General features: G+C 36.0%; 1 protein-coding gene across 6 annotated transcripts in view; it reads left to right on the top strand.

Moving 5' to 3' along the window:
• Nucleotides 1–17,685, top strand: part of LOC123673941 (otoferlin-like) — a 218,658-nt gene that overhangs the window by 88,999 nt on the left and 111,974 nt on the right. For 5 of the 6 annotated variants that reach the window (XM_045608715.1, XM_045608718.1, XM_045608719.1 and 2 more), the window contains 3 exons: nt 1,895–2,084; nt 4,718–4,780; nt 13,062–13,146. In XM_045608715.1, coding sequence (XP_045464671.1) covers nt 1,895–2,084; nt 4,718–4,780; nt 13,062–13,146 — 338 coding nt within the window. Of the gene's footprint in view, nt 1–1,894; nt 2,085–4,717; nt 4,781–4,907; nt 4,993–13,061; nt 13,147–17,685 lie in introns of all 6 variants that reach the window. The other variant, XM_045608716.1, reaches the window with a different exon arrangement.

The following is a 17,685-nucleotide window of genomic DNA, read 5'->3' as shown; positions in this document are numbered from 1 at the left end:
ATTCGAGGATTTATTGTAAAAAGCAGGTTTTACAGTTATGATTCAAAGTATTGTCCGTCGCTGGCCACTACTTTCTCCCATCTTTCAGGCAGCGTACGAATCCCGCGTTGAAAAAACTGGTCATCTTTTGAAGCGATCCACGAATCAATCCAATTTTTTACTTCGGACCGGAAGTGCTGGTCAGCCAGGCCGTGTACCATTGAATGAAACAAGTGATAGTCCGAAGAAGCAACTCTGAAGAATACTGCAGGTGGGGTAGGACTTCCCATTTCAACGTTTTCATGTATGTCTTGACCACTTTCTCAACATGGAGTCGAGCATTGTCATGTTGTAAAATCACTTCATCATGTCTCTCGTCGTATAACGGCCGTTTATCTTTCAATGCTCGGCTCAAACGCATTTATTGCGTTCGATAACGATCGCTTGTGATTGTTTTCGTCGGTTTCAACAACTCATAATAAACAACGTCGAGATGGTCAAACGAAATACTGAGCATGAACTTTGAATCGAGATTATTCGGTTTGGCCGTCGACGTGGAAGCATGGCCGTGATATTCCCATGATTTTCTGCGCTTGGGATTATAGTATGAAACCATTCTCTGTCTCCAGTCACAATGCGATGCAGAAATCCCTTACAAGCAGCTGTTCACAAGCAAACAAACGCCGTTCAACATATCTCGGCTTCAACTAGTACGGCACCCAATTTTCTAGTTTCTGAATCATTCCCATGGCTTTCGGGCGTTTTGAAATGGCTTGTTGCATCATTCCCAATGATCCTGCCAATTTTTGTTGCGTTTGACACGATTCTTGATGACGTAATGCCTCCAATTCTGCATCTTCGAAAATCTCTCTCTTTCACCGCCATGCTGGTCAAAATTATTGTTCTCGAATCGTTGAAACCACTCTCGGCACGTTCTTTCACTAAAAGCGGCCTCACCATAGGTATTTGAGAACATTCGATGAGCCTCACCTGCAGATTTCTCCATATTGAAGCAGAAAATTAAAACCTACCGCCAATCACGAGAATTCGTCTCGTAAGCTGACATGTTCAATCGAGAATATCTTTATGATGCAGACATAAATCAACCAATATTTCGATGGCGTTATGTTAACAAATACCTAAGCTTATCGGGTGACATCTACGATCTATTAAGTTCAATTACCACTTATCGCTACAACCATCTATTGCAAAACGGTGGAAGCAACGTTGTACACCTAATATTTCTGGCTTGACTGATTTTCATGCTAGGTTCTTTGTATCTATTGTTCTCGTTAACAATTGTTTCTGAAAATTTATATTCGTTCTCCACATATGAGCTCTCATCTAATGTATGAACACCCTTGTTATTGTTTTAATTTCGTTATGTTGTTTCTCACATTCAATATGGAGCAAATTTTGTAATTACTCTCTTATATCCATCCAGTATCTGCTGGATTTTCTCCTTCATGTAGAAAAACTGTAAAGTAAAGCGTATTTTCTCCTTGCCAGTTAACAACTTTGACACGCGCTCAAACTAAACTAATTGAATAATCACAAAACTATCTGAGAAGTTTTTGTAGTACAGAATCTCGTCTTTCTAACGCCATCTAGTTGAACCTTATCGGATTTCTACAACCCGAGATACAGATAACTAAAGCCATCTTTCGGAACAATAATCGATTTTTTTTACAACACCTAACATAAGTTTTCATTTCTCTTTTTTCCTATTCTCTTATTGGCTTAGGTTATTGATGATGTAATAAATAAATAAATATATAATTGCTGAAAGCACCAATCAAGTTTGTCAGTAATTACCTTCCTCGAAATCTCAATTACAGTGTAGTTCGTCACCAAAGTGAATGTTCGGAATAGGGACAGATCATCCTCTTGCTGACGTAATGTTTTATTGTTCCAGACTGAAAACAGACCTACGCAGCAGTGCACAACTAGCGTTGAAAGCTCAAGATTTCCAAGTGTGTCTAACCATAATAGAAGCCCGCCAACTAGCTGGTTTGAACATGGACCCCGTTGTTTGCATACAAATCGGGGACCAGAAGAAGTACACAAGCGTTAAAGAGAGCACAAATTGCCCCTATTATAATGAGGTGAGTCTGGTCCCTTGAAATTTTCACTTTTTGGGACTAACAATGCGGAATGAACTCCCATCTGGGCAGTCACGATGAACTTTGCAGTTGAACGTTGGAGGGAATATAATATGAGGGATTTATGCTCAGTTTTAGCTTTAAAACTGGTTGAATTTTCAGTGGGTCGGTGCTCCGGAATTATTTTTTTTTACAGTGAAATTTTAACTTTTTGTTATCTCTGAAGTTACGCAATCGTCGAAAAAGTATCGACTAAAATTATATCGACATATGCAGAAATTATTTTCATATCCATAAATAAAGGGGGTCTAAATTTTGGTACAATACTTTGGCGTCGAAAAGAACGTTTACGAGATACAGGGTGTTGCAGTTCGAATGATAGTTCAGTTTTTTACGTATAACTCTATAGAGCGATACATTCTTATAGTCAGGCTGCAATCATAGCACTGAGCTCATCGATTCTAAGATGGTATTGGAGTGCCAAAGAAAACACAATTAAATAGGCAAGGTCTTTTTAGTCTTGGTTCCCGGCCACTTGGCAATTAGAGTCAATCGAGAGGCCAACACGCTTGCCAGAAAAGGAGCACAAACTCCTTTCATCAGCCCGAAACCTTTCTGTGGTATACACAATTGTTACTACAAGAAAGAGTTTTAGGGGAAGGATAAACACTCTGGCGGAATCTTCCTGGTTTGAATCATTCCAAGAAGTTTCTTCGAAAGATTGACATTGCGAAATTCAAGCAGTATCTGGATCTTAGACACTTCCTCACTGGATTCCTCACAGGACATTGTGGAAACACCTTATGTGAATGGGTCTAGCAGAAAATTATGATGCAGATTCTGTGAGGAGAAGGAAGAAACTCTGAATCATCTGGTAACGGAAGGCCTCACCATCACTAGCCAACGCAAAATCAGCTTTGGGCACTAAACTTGTAGAAATGGGGAATGAGCCACCTTGAAGCCATCTCAGATACTGGAGTTCGGTAGAACTCTGGAAGGCGAGCTGTAGATCACGTTATGGTAAAAATAGCTCTGATAGGGGCACAATAGACCATTAGGTCACAGTAGAACGGAACTTCCTTAATTTAATCTAATCTAAAACTACTTATAACTGTAGTATTATTATATTCATTGTTTCAATTTCTATACTTTGGAGTATAGAAAATTTAGTGAATTTCATTTCTGAAATCAACGCGATTTCACTAAAAAAAACTCTCGATTTTTTTTCATAAAATGTATAGTTTTCGAGTGAATCCAGTACAAACGAAACACTATCTGAAATAAATTATGGTTTCTCATTTAGCAAATTCAAATCGTTCAATTTTGCGTCGGTGCGAGGTGTGTGATGCAGAGAAATGGCTCATATTTTGAACAAATTTTGTAAAGATTTTTTATTGTTTGAGTATCTGATAAATTTCTTTTCTGAAATATTTAATTGAATGCCATCTGAAATCGTCGTAATAAACGACACCAATTTCTTACACTCATTTATCACTAATGGAAAAATGTGATCCGAAAACGATACATTTGATGAACAAAATTCGAGAGACTTTTTTCAGTTAAACTCTGTTGATTTCAGAAATGAAATAATTTTCTCAAAAAAAAAAGTAGCGTAGATTTTCAATAGGAAAAGGATCATCGCACCCCTTTATCTACGCCACTGATTGACTTTGGCAGGAGGCACAACTGATTCGAAGCATAATATTATCTAGACTTCTATATCTGATAATTGAAATAATGAAATAATATTGCTAGAGTTATGAATAAAAACTGAATTTATTTCAACTTTCAACACCTCGTAGCTCTAAAACGAAGATTGGTAGGATATGAGTTTACATAATTTTTTTTTCATGAAAAGTTTATTGAACTAAATCTGGACCACCCGTAGATTATTCATTTCAAATGAATGGAAATGTCACGAAAGTAAACTGTCAGTGTGGTTTCCTCACATGGCAAATCGTTTGAAATTCCATTGCTTCTTGAAAAAAATCCACGAAAATTTTTTGAGATTGGAAATTATGCCAATTCGACCATCTCAAATTTTTCACATCGGAATTGCTTATCTTTCAAATTCATCTTATCATTTTTCAAATCTCTCCTGCCTTGAAATCATATTTTCGATCGCCATTCAAACAAATCTACCTAGATATTCTTTTAACTGAAACATATATGAAACAGACGGATATTTACTAAACTTGATTGAATTTAAATTGAATATTTTGATTTATTATTCTATAAAATTACTTCATTATAACCTTTATTTCAATATAATATAATGAATTATGGAAAATTCGATTAAAAATTCATAACACAATCTTCCCTTCTCCGCTCAAGTAAAAATGAACCCCATTACATACAAAGATGATTACGTTCATCCTCATCCGAGATAAGCTTACAGTAAAATCTTCTCGTTGTAGGTTGACTGAAGTCTGACTGAACTTCAGCTGTTAGACGATGCACATCTTGTGAGAGTCAAACTTCAAATCTTTCTCTTGCGTTTCGTCGTGCAGTACTTTTGATTTGAAAGAATAAACGATCCTCAAAAAATTCAACATAATTCTATATCTTTTAAGACTTGATGTCCGATCCATAATACCTTTTTGAGTACCTTCGTTTATATTTATCTTTTTTTTCAGTACTTTGTTTTTGACTTCCACATGCCGCCAATCATGCTTTTCGACAAAATCATCGTACTTTCGGTAAGTTTGTATAGTAAATAATTACTGAAAAACGAGTGAAAATAAATGTGCGTTTTTTGTGTATATTTTCCTCTGTAATACTCATTTCCTATATGAAAATGCCACACGAAGACTAATTGATTTTCAGGTCTTACATTCGAGGAAATTGTTACGGCCAAGCGCTATTGTGGGAAGCTTCAAAATTGACGTGAAAACTGTCTATGATGCTCTCGGTATAATCAATATCTAATATACATTCAATTTCCACGCACTATTTTCTGTTTGCATGATGAATGTTGATGTTCCCTCACTCTTTTTATGTCTCACCGTCAATTTTCATTGATTGAATTGCTTTTGCTGTTGTTTCGCTTGTGTTTCTATGAATTTTATAATCACGATAAATACTGAAGACTCAAAAAAAAGGAGAAAGTGTTGGAATTTGAAAAAACTACTATAAACTAAACATAAATGGTTGATTTTCTCCATGCAATGATACTATTTGACGATTTTTTTTTTAAATATATACCACTTTTTTTCTCATAAACTCGAGTCTCCGATGTCTCCTATCCTCATAGGCGGCGTAACCAGGGAGAGAGGGTAATTCGGGACATAACCCTCATTGATTAGAAGAAATTAAAAAAATACATAATGAATGAAAACAATATTTTACTTCCTCTTTTTTTATTTGCATGAGAATTGTTTCGTCATATCATGAATTCTTCAGGTGAGTATTACAGGTTAGTACTTAATGGTGCATTGATAAATCAGTATCATTTAATATAGAGGAAATATATTGAAGCGGCTATAATATTCTGTATACAAAGCAGTACTATTTCCAAAGAATATTGTGGAAGGTTGATTCAGATATACAAAAAAATAAAAACTCTGAATATAACCTGAAATTTCGACAAGAAAATTTTTTCACAAACTCGAATATAAAATTGGATTAACCATTCTCTCAATGTCTTCTCATCATCCAGACCCGATTGAATTAGAAGAAAAATACTTCAATAGCGGTTCTAACCCAATCACGAGTCAATTTTCAGTCTAAATTCGAAAATTACAGATATTGGTACCAAATCAGAGCACGCTATTCACTAGAATATACGCGAAAATTGGCTTACTGGCATTCATATCGTTTGATAAAAACAATGAGAATTTGTGCCATTCACAGATGAATGGATTTGGAAGCATGTTTTTTTACTATTTCGATATCGGCATTTCGATACAGATTGTTGCTATCTACTGCACTCAAATGACCTAAAACCGATTACTGAACTGCAATTTTGAAAGGAATTTTTTTCTCATAAACTCGAGTCTCCGATGTCTCCTATCCTCATAGGCGGCGTAACCTGGGAGAGAGGGTAATTGGGGACATAACCCTCATTGATTAGAAGAAATGAAAAAAAAATACATAAGCGTCCAACTTTGCTTCCGCCGTTTTTTTTTCCGAAATTCGAGGCTTAATTATAAAACACTGGTTATACATTCATGATTCAAAGTATTGTTCATCGCTGGCCACTACTTTCTCCCATCTTTCGGGCAGCGCACGAATCCCGCGTTGAAGAGATTGGTCATATTTTGAATCAATCCACGAATCGATCCAATTTTTACTTCTTCATAAGACCGGATGTGCTGATCAGCCAGGCTGTGTGCCATTGATCGAAACAAGTGATAGTCCGAGAGAGCAACGTCTGAAGAATACGGCGGGTGAAGTAGGACTTCTCATTTCAACGTTTTCAAATATGTCTTGAACACTTGCGGCCGTATATCTTCCAATGCTCGGTTCGAACGCATTAATTGCGTTCGATAACGATCGCCTGTGATTGTTCCAGTAGGTTTTAATTAGTCATTATAGAGTACGCCAAGCTGGTTCCACCAAATACTGAGCATGACCTTGTAACTGTGAATATTCGGTTTAGCCGTCGATATGGAAGCATGGTCGAGATATCTACATGATCTTCTGCGCTTGAGATTATCGTAATGAACCCATTTTTCTTCTCCAGTCACAATGCAATACAGAAATCCCTTTCCTCTTTGCTTTGCAGGCAGCTGTTCTCAATCAAAGAAACGCCGTTCAACATATCTCGGCTTCAACTCGTACGGCACCCAATTTCCTTGTTTCTGAATTATTCCTATGAGTTTCAGGCGTTTTGAAATGGCTTTTTGCCTCACTCTCAATGATCCCGCCAATTCTTATTTCGTTTGACACGAGTCTTGATCAAGTAATGCTTCCAATTCTGCTTCATCGAAAACCTTCTCTCTTCCACCGCCATGCTGGTTTTGGATGCCAAAATAAACGCTTTTGAATCGTTGTATGACATCTACGATCTATTTATTTGGACTACCACTTCCGCTATCAATTGCAAAACGGCGAAAGCAAAGTTGTGTATCATAAGTTACAATTTGGAAATAGTTATTTATGCAACAAGTGCAAAAAGTGAATGTTTATTGCACTCGACGTGAAATTGTCCGACGAGGCACGTCGAGTGTAATAAACAATTTTTGCACGAGTTGCATACAACATTTATTCTACGTTCATGCAAAAAGCAAAAAATCATTTATTGAGGTGCGGCACTAGGTGTAGGAAAATGAAAAGCGCAACTTGAATACTTTATTATTAATATCGATTTGCATTGAAGCAGAAACTAATACGTTACGAACAATTTAACTCAAACTTCATTTTTACCCCCAATGTTGAAAGTGAATGAACAATTGGTGCAATTTTCAATATGAATATTTCGTAGTGAAGTACTTTTTAAATCCACTTCTTGATTTGTTACTGCTGTAAACATACTAGTATTTGCTAACGGTACATCGTTATTTCCTTCAAGCTGAAATATTTGTTTGTCATGATGACAGCACGTTGAAATAGAATGACAGATGAGTGCAATAAAAACTTTATTGCACTAGAGCAATAAAGAAATTCTTTTTCCACTAAATATAGTTCAATAAAGTTTTGCTTTTTGCATGAATGTAGAAAAATATATTTTTATGGATAATTGAAAGATTTTCCTCTTCAAAGTGGGGGTAACTTTCCCCATGAGTCAATTCTAGTTACGCCAATTGCAATAATTCCAAAAATCTGCGAAATCGGTAGGTTGCTTCTGAATTCAATTTGTAATTTTCGAAAACACCCTATACCTCAAATTGTGTATAACATTACCCAACATAAATATCCCTCAACTGAGCATTGTCCCACTGATAACCAGAAACTCTGCATGAAACGAGCTCATAATCAGACGAAACTTGCAAGCTGAATGATCCACCAACTATTATAATTGACATTCATTCCTGCAGTCTGCAGAAAAATAAGTTTAATTTACTCCAGCGTAATGTTTCCCTTGAGGACAGCTAGGTCAGACTGGACGTCATTAAGGGTTGAAACAAAAACGTAACGGCGTAAAACTATTATAGTAGTCTGTTTAACTTCCACATCGTTTCATTCATCTTTATTCCCTTCGTCGCCTCCCTCGAATGTAATTAACTGAATGACATCCCGTAGGGTAAATCGTCCATTGCAATTTCATGGAGTGTACTGCTGTAACATGGAAATTCCACGAAGGCAGTATTTTGCACGGGTGAACGACTTCCGAAACTAATTTCAACTAACCATTCACTAACCGTTATGAGTAGGTTTCGGTAAAATAGAATTGAATGAGCGGAATGATTTTTTTTTCTTAGATATTTCATATAATTTGAATTTTCTCGAATACTTTACGTAGGAAGGAGATATTGCCGAAGAATATTATCCAATTTCATTTTTTGCGTCTAGCTGGCGTTCTAGCTGGGGTTCTAGCTTTATAATGAAAATAGTTCATGAGAAAAATAATTTCGAGGAATATTCAGTAGTCCCAAACTTTTTGCTGCTGGTATACTCGCATTTGTGTCTATATCAATGTTTCCATACTTTGGCAAGCCACTCTCATATGATGCAAACGGAACATACTTTGTTTTATCCACATTCAGAGTAAGTTTATTATACTGCAACCAACTTTTCAATAGCATAAAGTTGTTCTTCGTTTTACTCTTCATTTCATCTCAGGAGTTTGCTTGAAATAGGACCACGGTGTCGTCTGCAAAACCGATAATATTTCCGTTGCAGGAAACCTTAAATAAGTTGTTAATATATATAAGAAATAAAAGTGGCCCCAACACCGTGCCCTGCGGAACACCGTAAGTAATACATTTCTCTTCGCTTCTCTGTCCATCGACATCAACAACTTGTTTACAATTGGATAGGTAACTCTCAAACAACTCATGAATCTTACCTCGGAATCCGCATCTATCAAGTTTATCCAACAGAATTTCATGCGATATCGAATATCGAATGCTTTAGCGAGATCTACGAAGATGCAAAGAGAAGGGATTTGTTTGTTTAATTAGCAGAATAAGTTTTTATTACGAAAATAATTCACAAACTTATTGTGGTTTCATTAGGACGGCTTCTTGAACGATACCGTTTCTTCACATATTGGTAACATTGAACTCGAAAAATAGACTGAGACACAAAAAACCTGCCGATACAATCACCTTTCGGAAAGAAAAACGGGACTAATAAGAATATTCACACAAACATAGCTCGACGTATATACTGGAATTATAAAGGCATTCGGAAATTTAGGATATTCGTTATTCCAGAGAATACTCATGGTCCAGGGGAGCAGTCCAACAATCAAAACATTGTAGTTGTTACGATATCGAATAAATGAGTGTTTTTTTTCAATGGCGGAGTAGGGATGGTCACAGTTACGGCCTGCTTTTGCTCTACGACTTGAATATTAGTCGTTTTAAAACCGTGTGATGAGTTACGATAATTTCATTCGATTATATGTGGAACATTTATTTGTGACAATGAATGACTAATACTTTCCTTTGTGAAAATAAGTACTAAGGATCTTTTTCGCCAAAACTAATTTGGATATAGAATAAGATCTACGAAAGTATGAAATATGATGGAGTTCATTTTTAACATTTCCATAGATTTGAAACTACAATCAAAGAGTTGATCACTCAAACAAAGTGTTATGAAACCTGTCGTAAAATTTTTTGGCTTTTAGGTTACCATGAAAAACGGCCCCATTATATAATTAATTCCCTAGTAGTCCTGTTCAGAATACTGATGGGTAGGCACATAAATACTTAGATGCTTTTTCTCATTAGTATATAAGATATGGCTTTGAATATTAACATTTTCTTTTGGTATCATCTTTACACAAAATTCCATCCTTTTTTGTCGTCATGAAAAATTTCTTGTTTCGTTCGAACGTTACACATGGTATCCAAGCATTACGAACAGTTTCAACGCCCATATCGACTTATTCAGCGTTTTTTTTTAGCAGCACAGGTTTCAACATCAACATAGACATATCGTTACCGCATGTTCGTTAACACCCATATTTACCAAATTTTGTAATCAATTTGGAAATAGCAAAACTTGGAGGTATCGACCTAGCTTTGAAATTAACAATGAATGAATGCCTCTTCAATCCATTGACCACTAAGTACCATTTTATAATTTGATTTTTTAGTATTTGTTTTTGTTTTATATCAAAATTATTACTTTCGTTGAATTTATCTTACTCATTCTCAAAGAAAAAATTATTTGTGGCTTTTACTGAATAAATTACTAGCATGCCATGCAATGAATTTGTCGCAACACTAGAGCAGGCCGCAACTGTGACCATCCCCACTCTGTCATTGAAAGCGAACCCTCATTTATTAGGTATTGTATCATGCATTGAATAACCTATCTTTCCGAATTTATTCACCATACCTGTACATATAAACCTAAATACTTTTAGAAGAAATTGCATCACTAGAGACAAGCTTTCTTATAAACCGATGACAAATCAATACAAAGGCTTGGACAAATTATAGCGTTACAACCTGTATAATATATGTTCGCAAATATTACAGTTCTCATAAACCAGATGAAAAATCGTTGTAACGTTGTTGGTAGTGAAAATCATCAATATATATTCATTGATGTCAGAAATTATAAAAAAATGCACCCTTCACATCAGAAACAGCTTCCCATCAAACGGAAACCTTTGCCAACGTAATGAATCCGCGTCGATTCGATTCCTTTCATCTCGTGCTTGATGTCTTCATTCAAAATCCAGAGGCTCTCTGAAAGATCAAATAAGCCATTAGTTTCCATGTCACTACAGTCATTGCCTCCTCATAACCCAAAGCCTTACCGAGCCTGGGGTTATATTTATAATTAACAGATGATCGTACAAATTATGTATCACTTTGTGCTAGTGGGATTGAATTTATTTATGTATAAATCTAATTAAGGAATACCACTCACTTCGTATTATGTTCTATGTCGACGATACATTTACATCGTTGTTAATAAATACACAAATATTCAGTAGTAATAATTATTTGAATGATTTCAAAACGAATGAGTTGCGCACATTCTTGAAATCAAGGGTAGGTTTATAATTTACACTAGAAATTAATTTGAATCGACTTATTATTTTCATCTTGAATGAGATAAATTTTTGTGTCGGAACTGTGAATTTCGAGTTATAACTCAGTTACATATGTAATCATCGAGTACATTATGCTCTTGGGCATAATCTAAATAATATGTCCCTCGAGCATAATTTAGGGACAGAAATAATTCGTATATATTTCATTAGATTTATTAACAAAATTCATACAAATTATGAATACTACCAACATCATTAATTCAAATTAATATGAAATTGGAAATTCTGAAAGCATCCCGTGAATGATAGATTGTCTGCAGCAAACGTGGATTCAAGTGTCATTTTCTGGTTATCAACTTTCTGTGAATAAAAACCAGTTTTGAAAAATATATCTTCTCAAAACCACATTATTTGAAGACATAAGTACTGTCCTTCAGAAATAGATCGATGGGATTTTGCCAAATGTGTTTTCTCCAGCTAGTTGTATGATATAACGACTTCGTCAATAGATCAGAAAAATTATTTTTTCAGTACAATACAGTGTGCTGTAAATTATTCATTTCGTCTGCTTTAACAATTGTGATTAAGCGTTTTTTGGTTTTTCTCTGGTACAGTTACCAAAAGAATCATCTTCTACGTGAGTAACTTGAATATAATGAGTTATTGTCGTCGGAATCCACCAAATTGATCAGCTCCCAAAATTTTTCAACACCTGGTATATCTTTATTTTTTGGCTTATTTCTGCAAGTCAATCGAACTCTGATATTTGTTAGATCATGTTAAACATAACTGTTACTTTGTATTTACCACCATAAATTGAGAAGTATTAGTACCTAACTAATATTACCCAGTTTTCATATAAATAAACCTAACTTGTACTCCTTTTTCAGTTTTCGGTCCTGTTATAAACAAAAATTAAAAACTGCAGGACATGCAATACTTCTCAATATTTTATAGTGAATTCATAGTAAAGTCTACGAGACTTGTGCGTCTACGAATTAATTGAATTTTTTTTCTCATTTTGCTCCCAGCAATAAATGATGTGATCATCTCTCCTCATCGTCAACATCATCTAAAAATTGTATGCTTCAATTTAGTTATGGAAGTAAATTCACTTTTATTGCCCAGGGTTATCAGTTCAAAAAATTTTGGCGTAATGCGCAAAAGATATTGGACGACCCTACATTCGAACGGGAGGTGAACCTGTGTTGGTAATGGAGTAAACTACTCCGAAGTTCTCGAACGAGAGTAGGTAACTCAGGTTAGATAAACGGACGTGCGATTAGTTATCTTGTTTACCTAAAGCACCATATGATAAAATTTAATTTTCAAACTTGTGAAAGTAGCAATTAATTGCTTAACTAATTAATAGCAATAGTTTGTATACAGCTGAGTATTGAGAGATTTCGATGCTCCTAGGGCCGTTATTATAAAGGATGGTTGACCGTCGGTTGAGTTCAACCGAGCGTCAACGAATGAATATGAGATTATAGACATAAAGACATTATTATTAAGGAATTATCAGTTTCTTCTTTTTCTTCCAGTTTTCAGACTAGGTAATCTGATAAAAAAGCCGTCCGAATTGAACGAGTAGTGTAGTCAACCGAAATAAATTAGCCATAACCGATGGTTGTACAACCGAAACAAAAAACATCAATACCCGCCTTTGGGCGATTGACAAATCGTTTATTTGAAAAATCTCTGGTTTGAATACTGAAATCATAAGTCCGGCCATTCTTGAGTTATAAACTGACTTGTTTAGTTGTGTTATGTATGAAGATTAGCTTATGGAAAACGGAGAGCTTTTGATTTTCCATCTTTTGTCGAAATCCCATATAATCACATTATTTGTTCTGTAGGTCTTGCGACATAAAATGTTTCCGAGAAGTGATAAATTAATTGGGAATTTCAAATTGGACGTTGGAACAGTTTGGTCACAACCAGGTATAAAATTATTATAGTAATCGGCTTCGGCTTTGCTGAAAACGACAGAAAACATTCAACTCTCTGTACCTCAGCTGTAAATATTCATGTATGGAACGAATAAAAAAGAACATCCAGTAAATAATCATCAATAGCTTCTTATTAGTATTATTACATTCTTCATTGGTATATTGTCATAGAAATCATATGGAGATTAAAAAAAAATATTGAATGACGTAAACCAAAGTTCTATAATTCTCCTAAGGAATAACTTCACATCTGACTTCTGACTCTAAAAGATAGTAAATAGAGAAATATTCACAGATAAATAATAGGCCATCATTTGAAAAATAACGAAATCTTTAATTTTTGTAGAGTCCGAGTTCAAACTTCAAAAGCTAATATAATGCAAAGATACAATATGGATTTGACATCATATTCTTAGGAATAATCGAGTAGAAATGCTTGTCCTATTTCTCTACAATTCTCCCTTAGCTCTTATTCTGATGAAAAAGGACCTCTTCCAGTCGGACTTGAAGCTCATTCAAGTTGATTTATGACTACCATGATATAATAAATGAATAATTTGATAACATGACATGCAGGTGCAATACATCATCAATTTTGTTCAAGTCCTAATTCTACCATTCTCCAAAGTTCCATCGTTACCTAATATCCCTTTAATGAATATGTATGACAAATTATCATCTGATCGATCTGAATATTACTGGATGTTCTTTTTTTGCGACATAGTATGAGAACATCAATAAATTGAGTTAAGCTTTCTGATTTTTGCACTACTAACCTCTTTCATGGTCAAGCTTCTACTAATAAATATAACTCATAATTGTTTGAGTTCTTACAAAAATAACGTTCATCATTTACCTCAGAAATGGTGATCACTAAAATCACCATCATCGATACATTAAATTGTGGTACCATATTTTTCATGCCACTCAGAAAATATTGAAGTGAAATAACTTGTGGAACAATAAAATAAATTTTCCATACAAAAAAATTATTTCAGTACTTCCTAGAATCATCTTTTGAGTTATTAATTGAGTTAGATAATTCTGCAAAATACTTGTTAACCGAATACTATTTTTTTAATTCACTTATTTATTCAGTACTTATATTTGAAAGTGTAGAATGCTCTTTGGCGAGACGTTCTCGAGCCAAATTGACGTTGGTGCGCCCTCTACCCCAGTATTATAAGTGTATCGTCCCTAGATCTCTGGTGGACTCGTCAGTTAGGCAATCCAGCGGTCTCTGCCTAACACACCCCCTCATACCATCGTGGAGAGGTGACTCTGCTGCAACGTGGCAACCCTCATAAACATAACAGGGCCGTAGTAGAGTGTGTCGTGACGCCCATAACGCCACCTCTCGGTTAAACAGTCTCTACAGCTCCGCAGCCAATTTAATTTAGAAATTTGAGCCAGGAATGGTATCATACGATAAGGTTCGACTCACTGATGACCAATCCGTGGTTCGTCTGTCCATCACTCTGTATATATATACACGGTAACTTTCGAACGGAAGGACCAACAAATTTTCAGGGTATCTTCGTTACTTGGTTTCGTTATAATAATAAAACTCACACTGTAATACACGTGTGTTGTTAATTAACTTCTAATTTTTCACTATACCACTTCTTCACTTTTTTCGATAATATTTCATTTCCCCTACCTATGTATATTTACTGGTGGAGAAATGATCTGATATAAAGAGTGGCTTATTATAATATGTCGTCTTTCATCTCTCTCACTGACATTAGATTATAGGAGTATGAAATCATTAAATTGAAAGAAAGATTTTTTTCAAAACAACAGAAATCGATATATCCTAATGGATACAGTATCAAAGTTTTTGAGTTGAATTTTCGATTTAATCTATGCATTAACATTAATAAGGTATATTAGGACCATAATTCAATTTCAAGTCAACAAAACAAGAAATTATCATAACGCAAGGATAAATTTGAGCCATTTTTCATTCAAACTACTAAAAACACTAAAGTTGAAAAGTTTCATACTTCTTGTCATCAAGAATTCGCTCGAATGAAAAGGAGAGGAGGTACCCATTCTTCTGTTTCTGCAATGAGAACATTTTCAACGCGACCCTTTGTTCGAATATCATTTGAATCAGACCTCTTCTACAACGCTAGCAAGGCACATTCATACACGAGTATAATAGAATGAGAGCGAGAATGGAAACATAAAGAGAATAATTTGAGGTATACGGTTTTTTCATATCACTTTCAAGCTATCAGAAAAAGGAATCATTTCTTCAATTCGAGTTTATGGCAGTAGAATAGCTAATATTGAATAATAATATGTAAACGAATAAAGAGGAAAACAGGGCTGCCGCCAGGACCGGCAAACCGGACATTTTGCCGGGGCGTCAAATTGTAGGGGCGCAAAGTCAGTTAAAAACAAGACACACTTTTTGACAAAAGTGTTTTCATAGTACTGAAATAATAAAATCCCGAAGAGCCAATTTTTTTTAAATCACATAGTCGCCTTCAACTATTGTTATGAAGATACAAATAAGTACTAAAATGCATCACAACTGCACGTTGTATTTTTACTGTAGAGCGCCGTACCGTGGAATTGAAAATAAACCTTAAAATAATAATAAAGTCAAAATATGGAATGCTAATCACTCGCTCTGCTACTGACATCTTTGTGGATGGACCATCCTCCTCGTAGAGTTGTCATCACGAGGTACCTTCTAATTTGCGGGGTGTCTATTGAGAGGGCTTGCAGAAGGGCACTGCTTTCTCGGCACCAGAACACCCTTCCTCCGATGATGATGGGTAGGACTCGGATGCTCCTGCCTGGATTCCTTGCTGCCACCACCTCCAACAGCTCTGGCTGGTCATATGTCGCTCTCTTCAGATGATATGTTTCAGAGAGCGACCTAGGGGCCTCCCATGACACCCCCACGTCTGCAATTATCACATCCGTACCTTTAGTGCAGACCATATCGGGCTTGTTGAGCCTACCCCTGGTGTCCCTGATGTGAGGCTCCTCGACAACCTCCCATCCCTTCTTTCGGGCTGCATCGACGATCCTCTTCACGACAAAATTGTGTCTGTTCATCCGCTTGGTATGGCCAAGTGGGCATTGATGGAGCATGTGGGAAAGGGACTCCACCTTACCGCAACCAGCTCTGCACATCCTGGATTCACGGGGGCCATACGACAGTCCTCTCGTGGGCAGCGATTTAGTTCTCAGCTTGATCGCTGAGATATAGTCCTTCCATGACCACACCACCAGCGGTGAACGAATGTAAAAATTTGAGGCACCGTCGTTTTCAGCTTGTCCTGTACCTCCTCCATAGAATGATCTCTCCAATTTTTCTGCATTGTTCTTGTCGTACGCATGATTGGTGCTGAGATGTAGCTTGATCATTTTCCTTACGCGTTTGGTCGAGGAAATATTATATGTCATTACTCCATCAAAGAGTTGTCTCGTTTTCTCAACTCTAGCTATTATGATTTTCGGGATCTTTCTGTAGGAGGAGAACAGACTAAGACCCCCAACATGTACGGGGGTATACAGACTTTCTTCAATTATGTATACAGGCAGTCTAGAATCTTCTTAACTGTTCTTCTTATCTGCCTGTCGGTTTTCTTCAGGACCTTGGATTTGACTGAAGGGGATCGGGTGTATATATCTTGGTATTAAATATCGATTCACGAGATCAAATTTCTGTTGGGGCTTCAAGGGTGCTCTCAATATGCGATCCAGTTTGGCAACCAGGTTGGTGGATTCACATGTGGTAATCCCAGCACAGGTGTTGTGGTGCCCCAGTTATTTATATATATTTTATTATGTTGCTCTTTTCCAAGCCCATAGAAGGTCTCAGGATTATAATCTCTTTCCTTTTTCAGTTCGAAAATTACGGAGATACAAAATGAAAAATGAAGGAATGAGATAATGTAGGACAAAATGAGGATGTAGGAGAACTGAGATTTCTTGTTCATTCAAGTCTTCGAAACACAAGGTTTACAATATCCACAGCCAAAACTAAATGTATGACTACATCTAAAAAACGTTCTAGATTTGAACTGATCACAGACGACATTAAAATATGTATACCAGGAAATGAACGTCAGGTATAGAAATATCAAGCTGAGATGACGTGGAACCAGAAGTGCAAAAACAAGCAATAAAAGCAAATAGAACAGCTGTTCAATTGAATGAAACCATTTTGCGAAATGAACATCTTGGAATTGAAACAAAACCCAGAATTTATAATACTACAATAAGGCCAATTCTCACTTAAGCGGCAATAAACCCGACCTGAGACCTCAAGAACACGGCAAATAATGGAAACAACCGAGATGGAAATAGTTCGAATAACGTGCAATAACGTTGTTCAGAATTAATCCAGAACAACGTAAAACCTTCGACTGCCGAGTATATTGACTCAATCTATTGATTCATCGACTACGTGGATAAAGAAAAATGATTTCTGGTTTGTTGTTTCTATTCACTTTCCACTCAGGCATTTGTGGTTTTAAGCAGCAGTAGTTCAGTTAGGGGATTTCCA

This window comes from Harmonia axyridis, chromosome 2 (genome assembly GCF_914767665.1).
Source record: "Harmonia axyridis chromosome 2, icHarAxyr1.1, whole genome shotgun sequence".
Lineage (NCBI taxonomy): Eukaryota > Metazoa > Arthropoda > Insecta > Coleoptera > Coccinellidae > Harmonia > Harmonia axyridis.
Note: the sequence above shows the minus strand (reverse complement) of the source record. Positions and strands in the feature narration are given on the sequence as shown.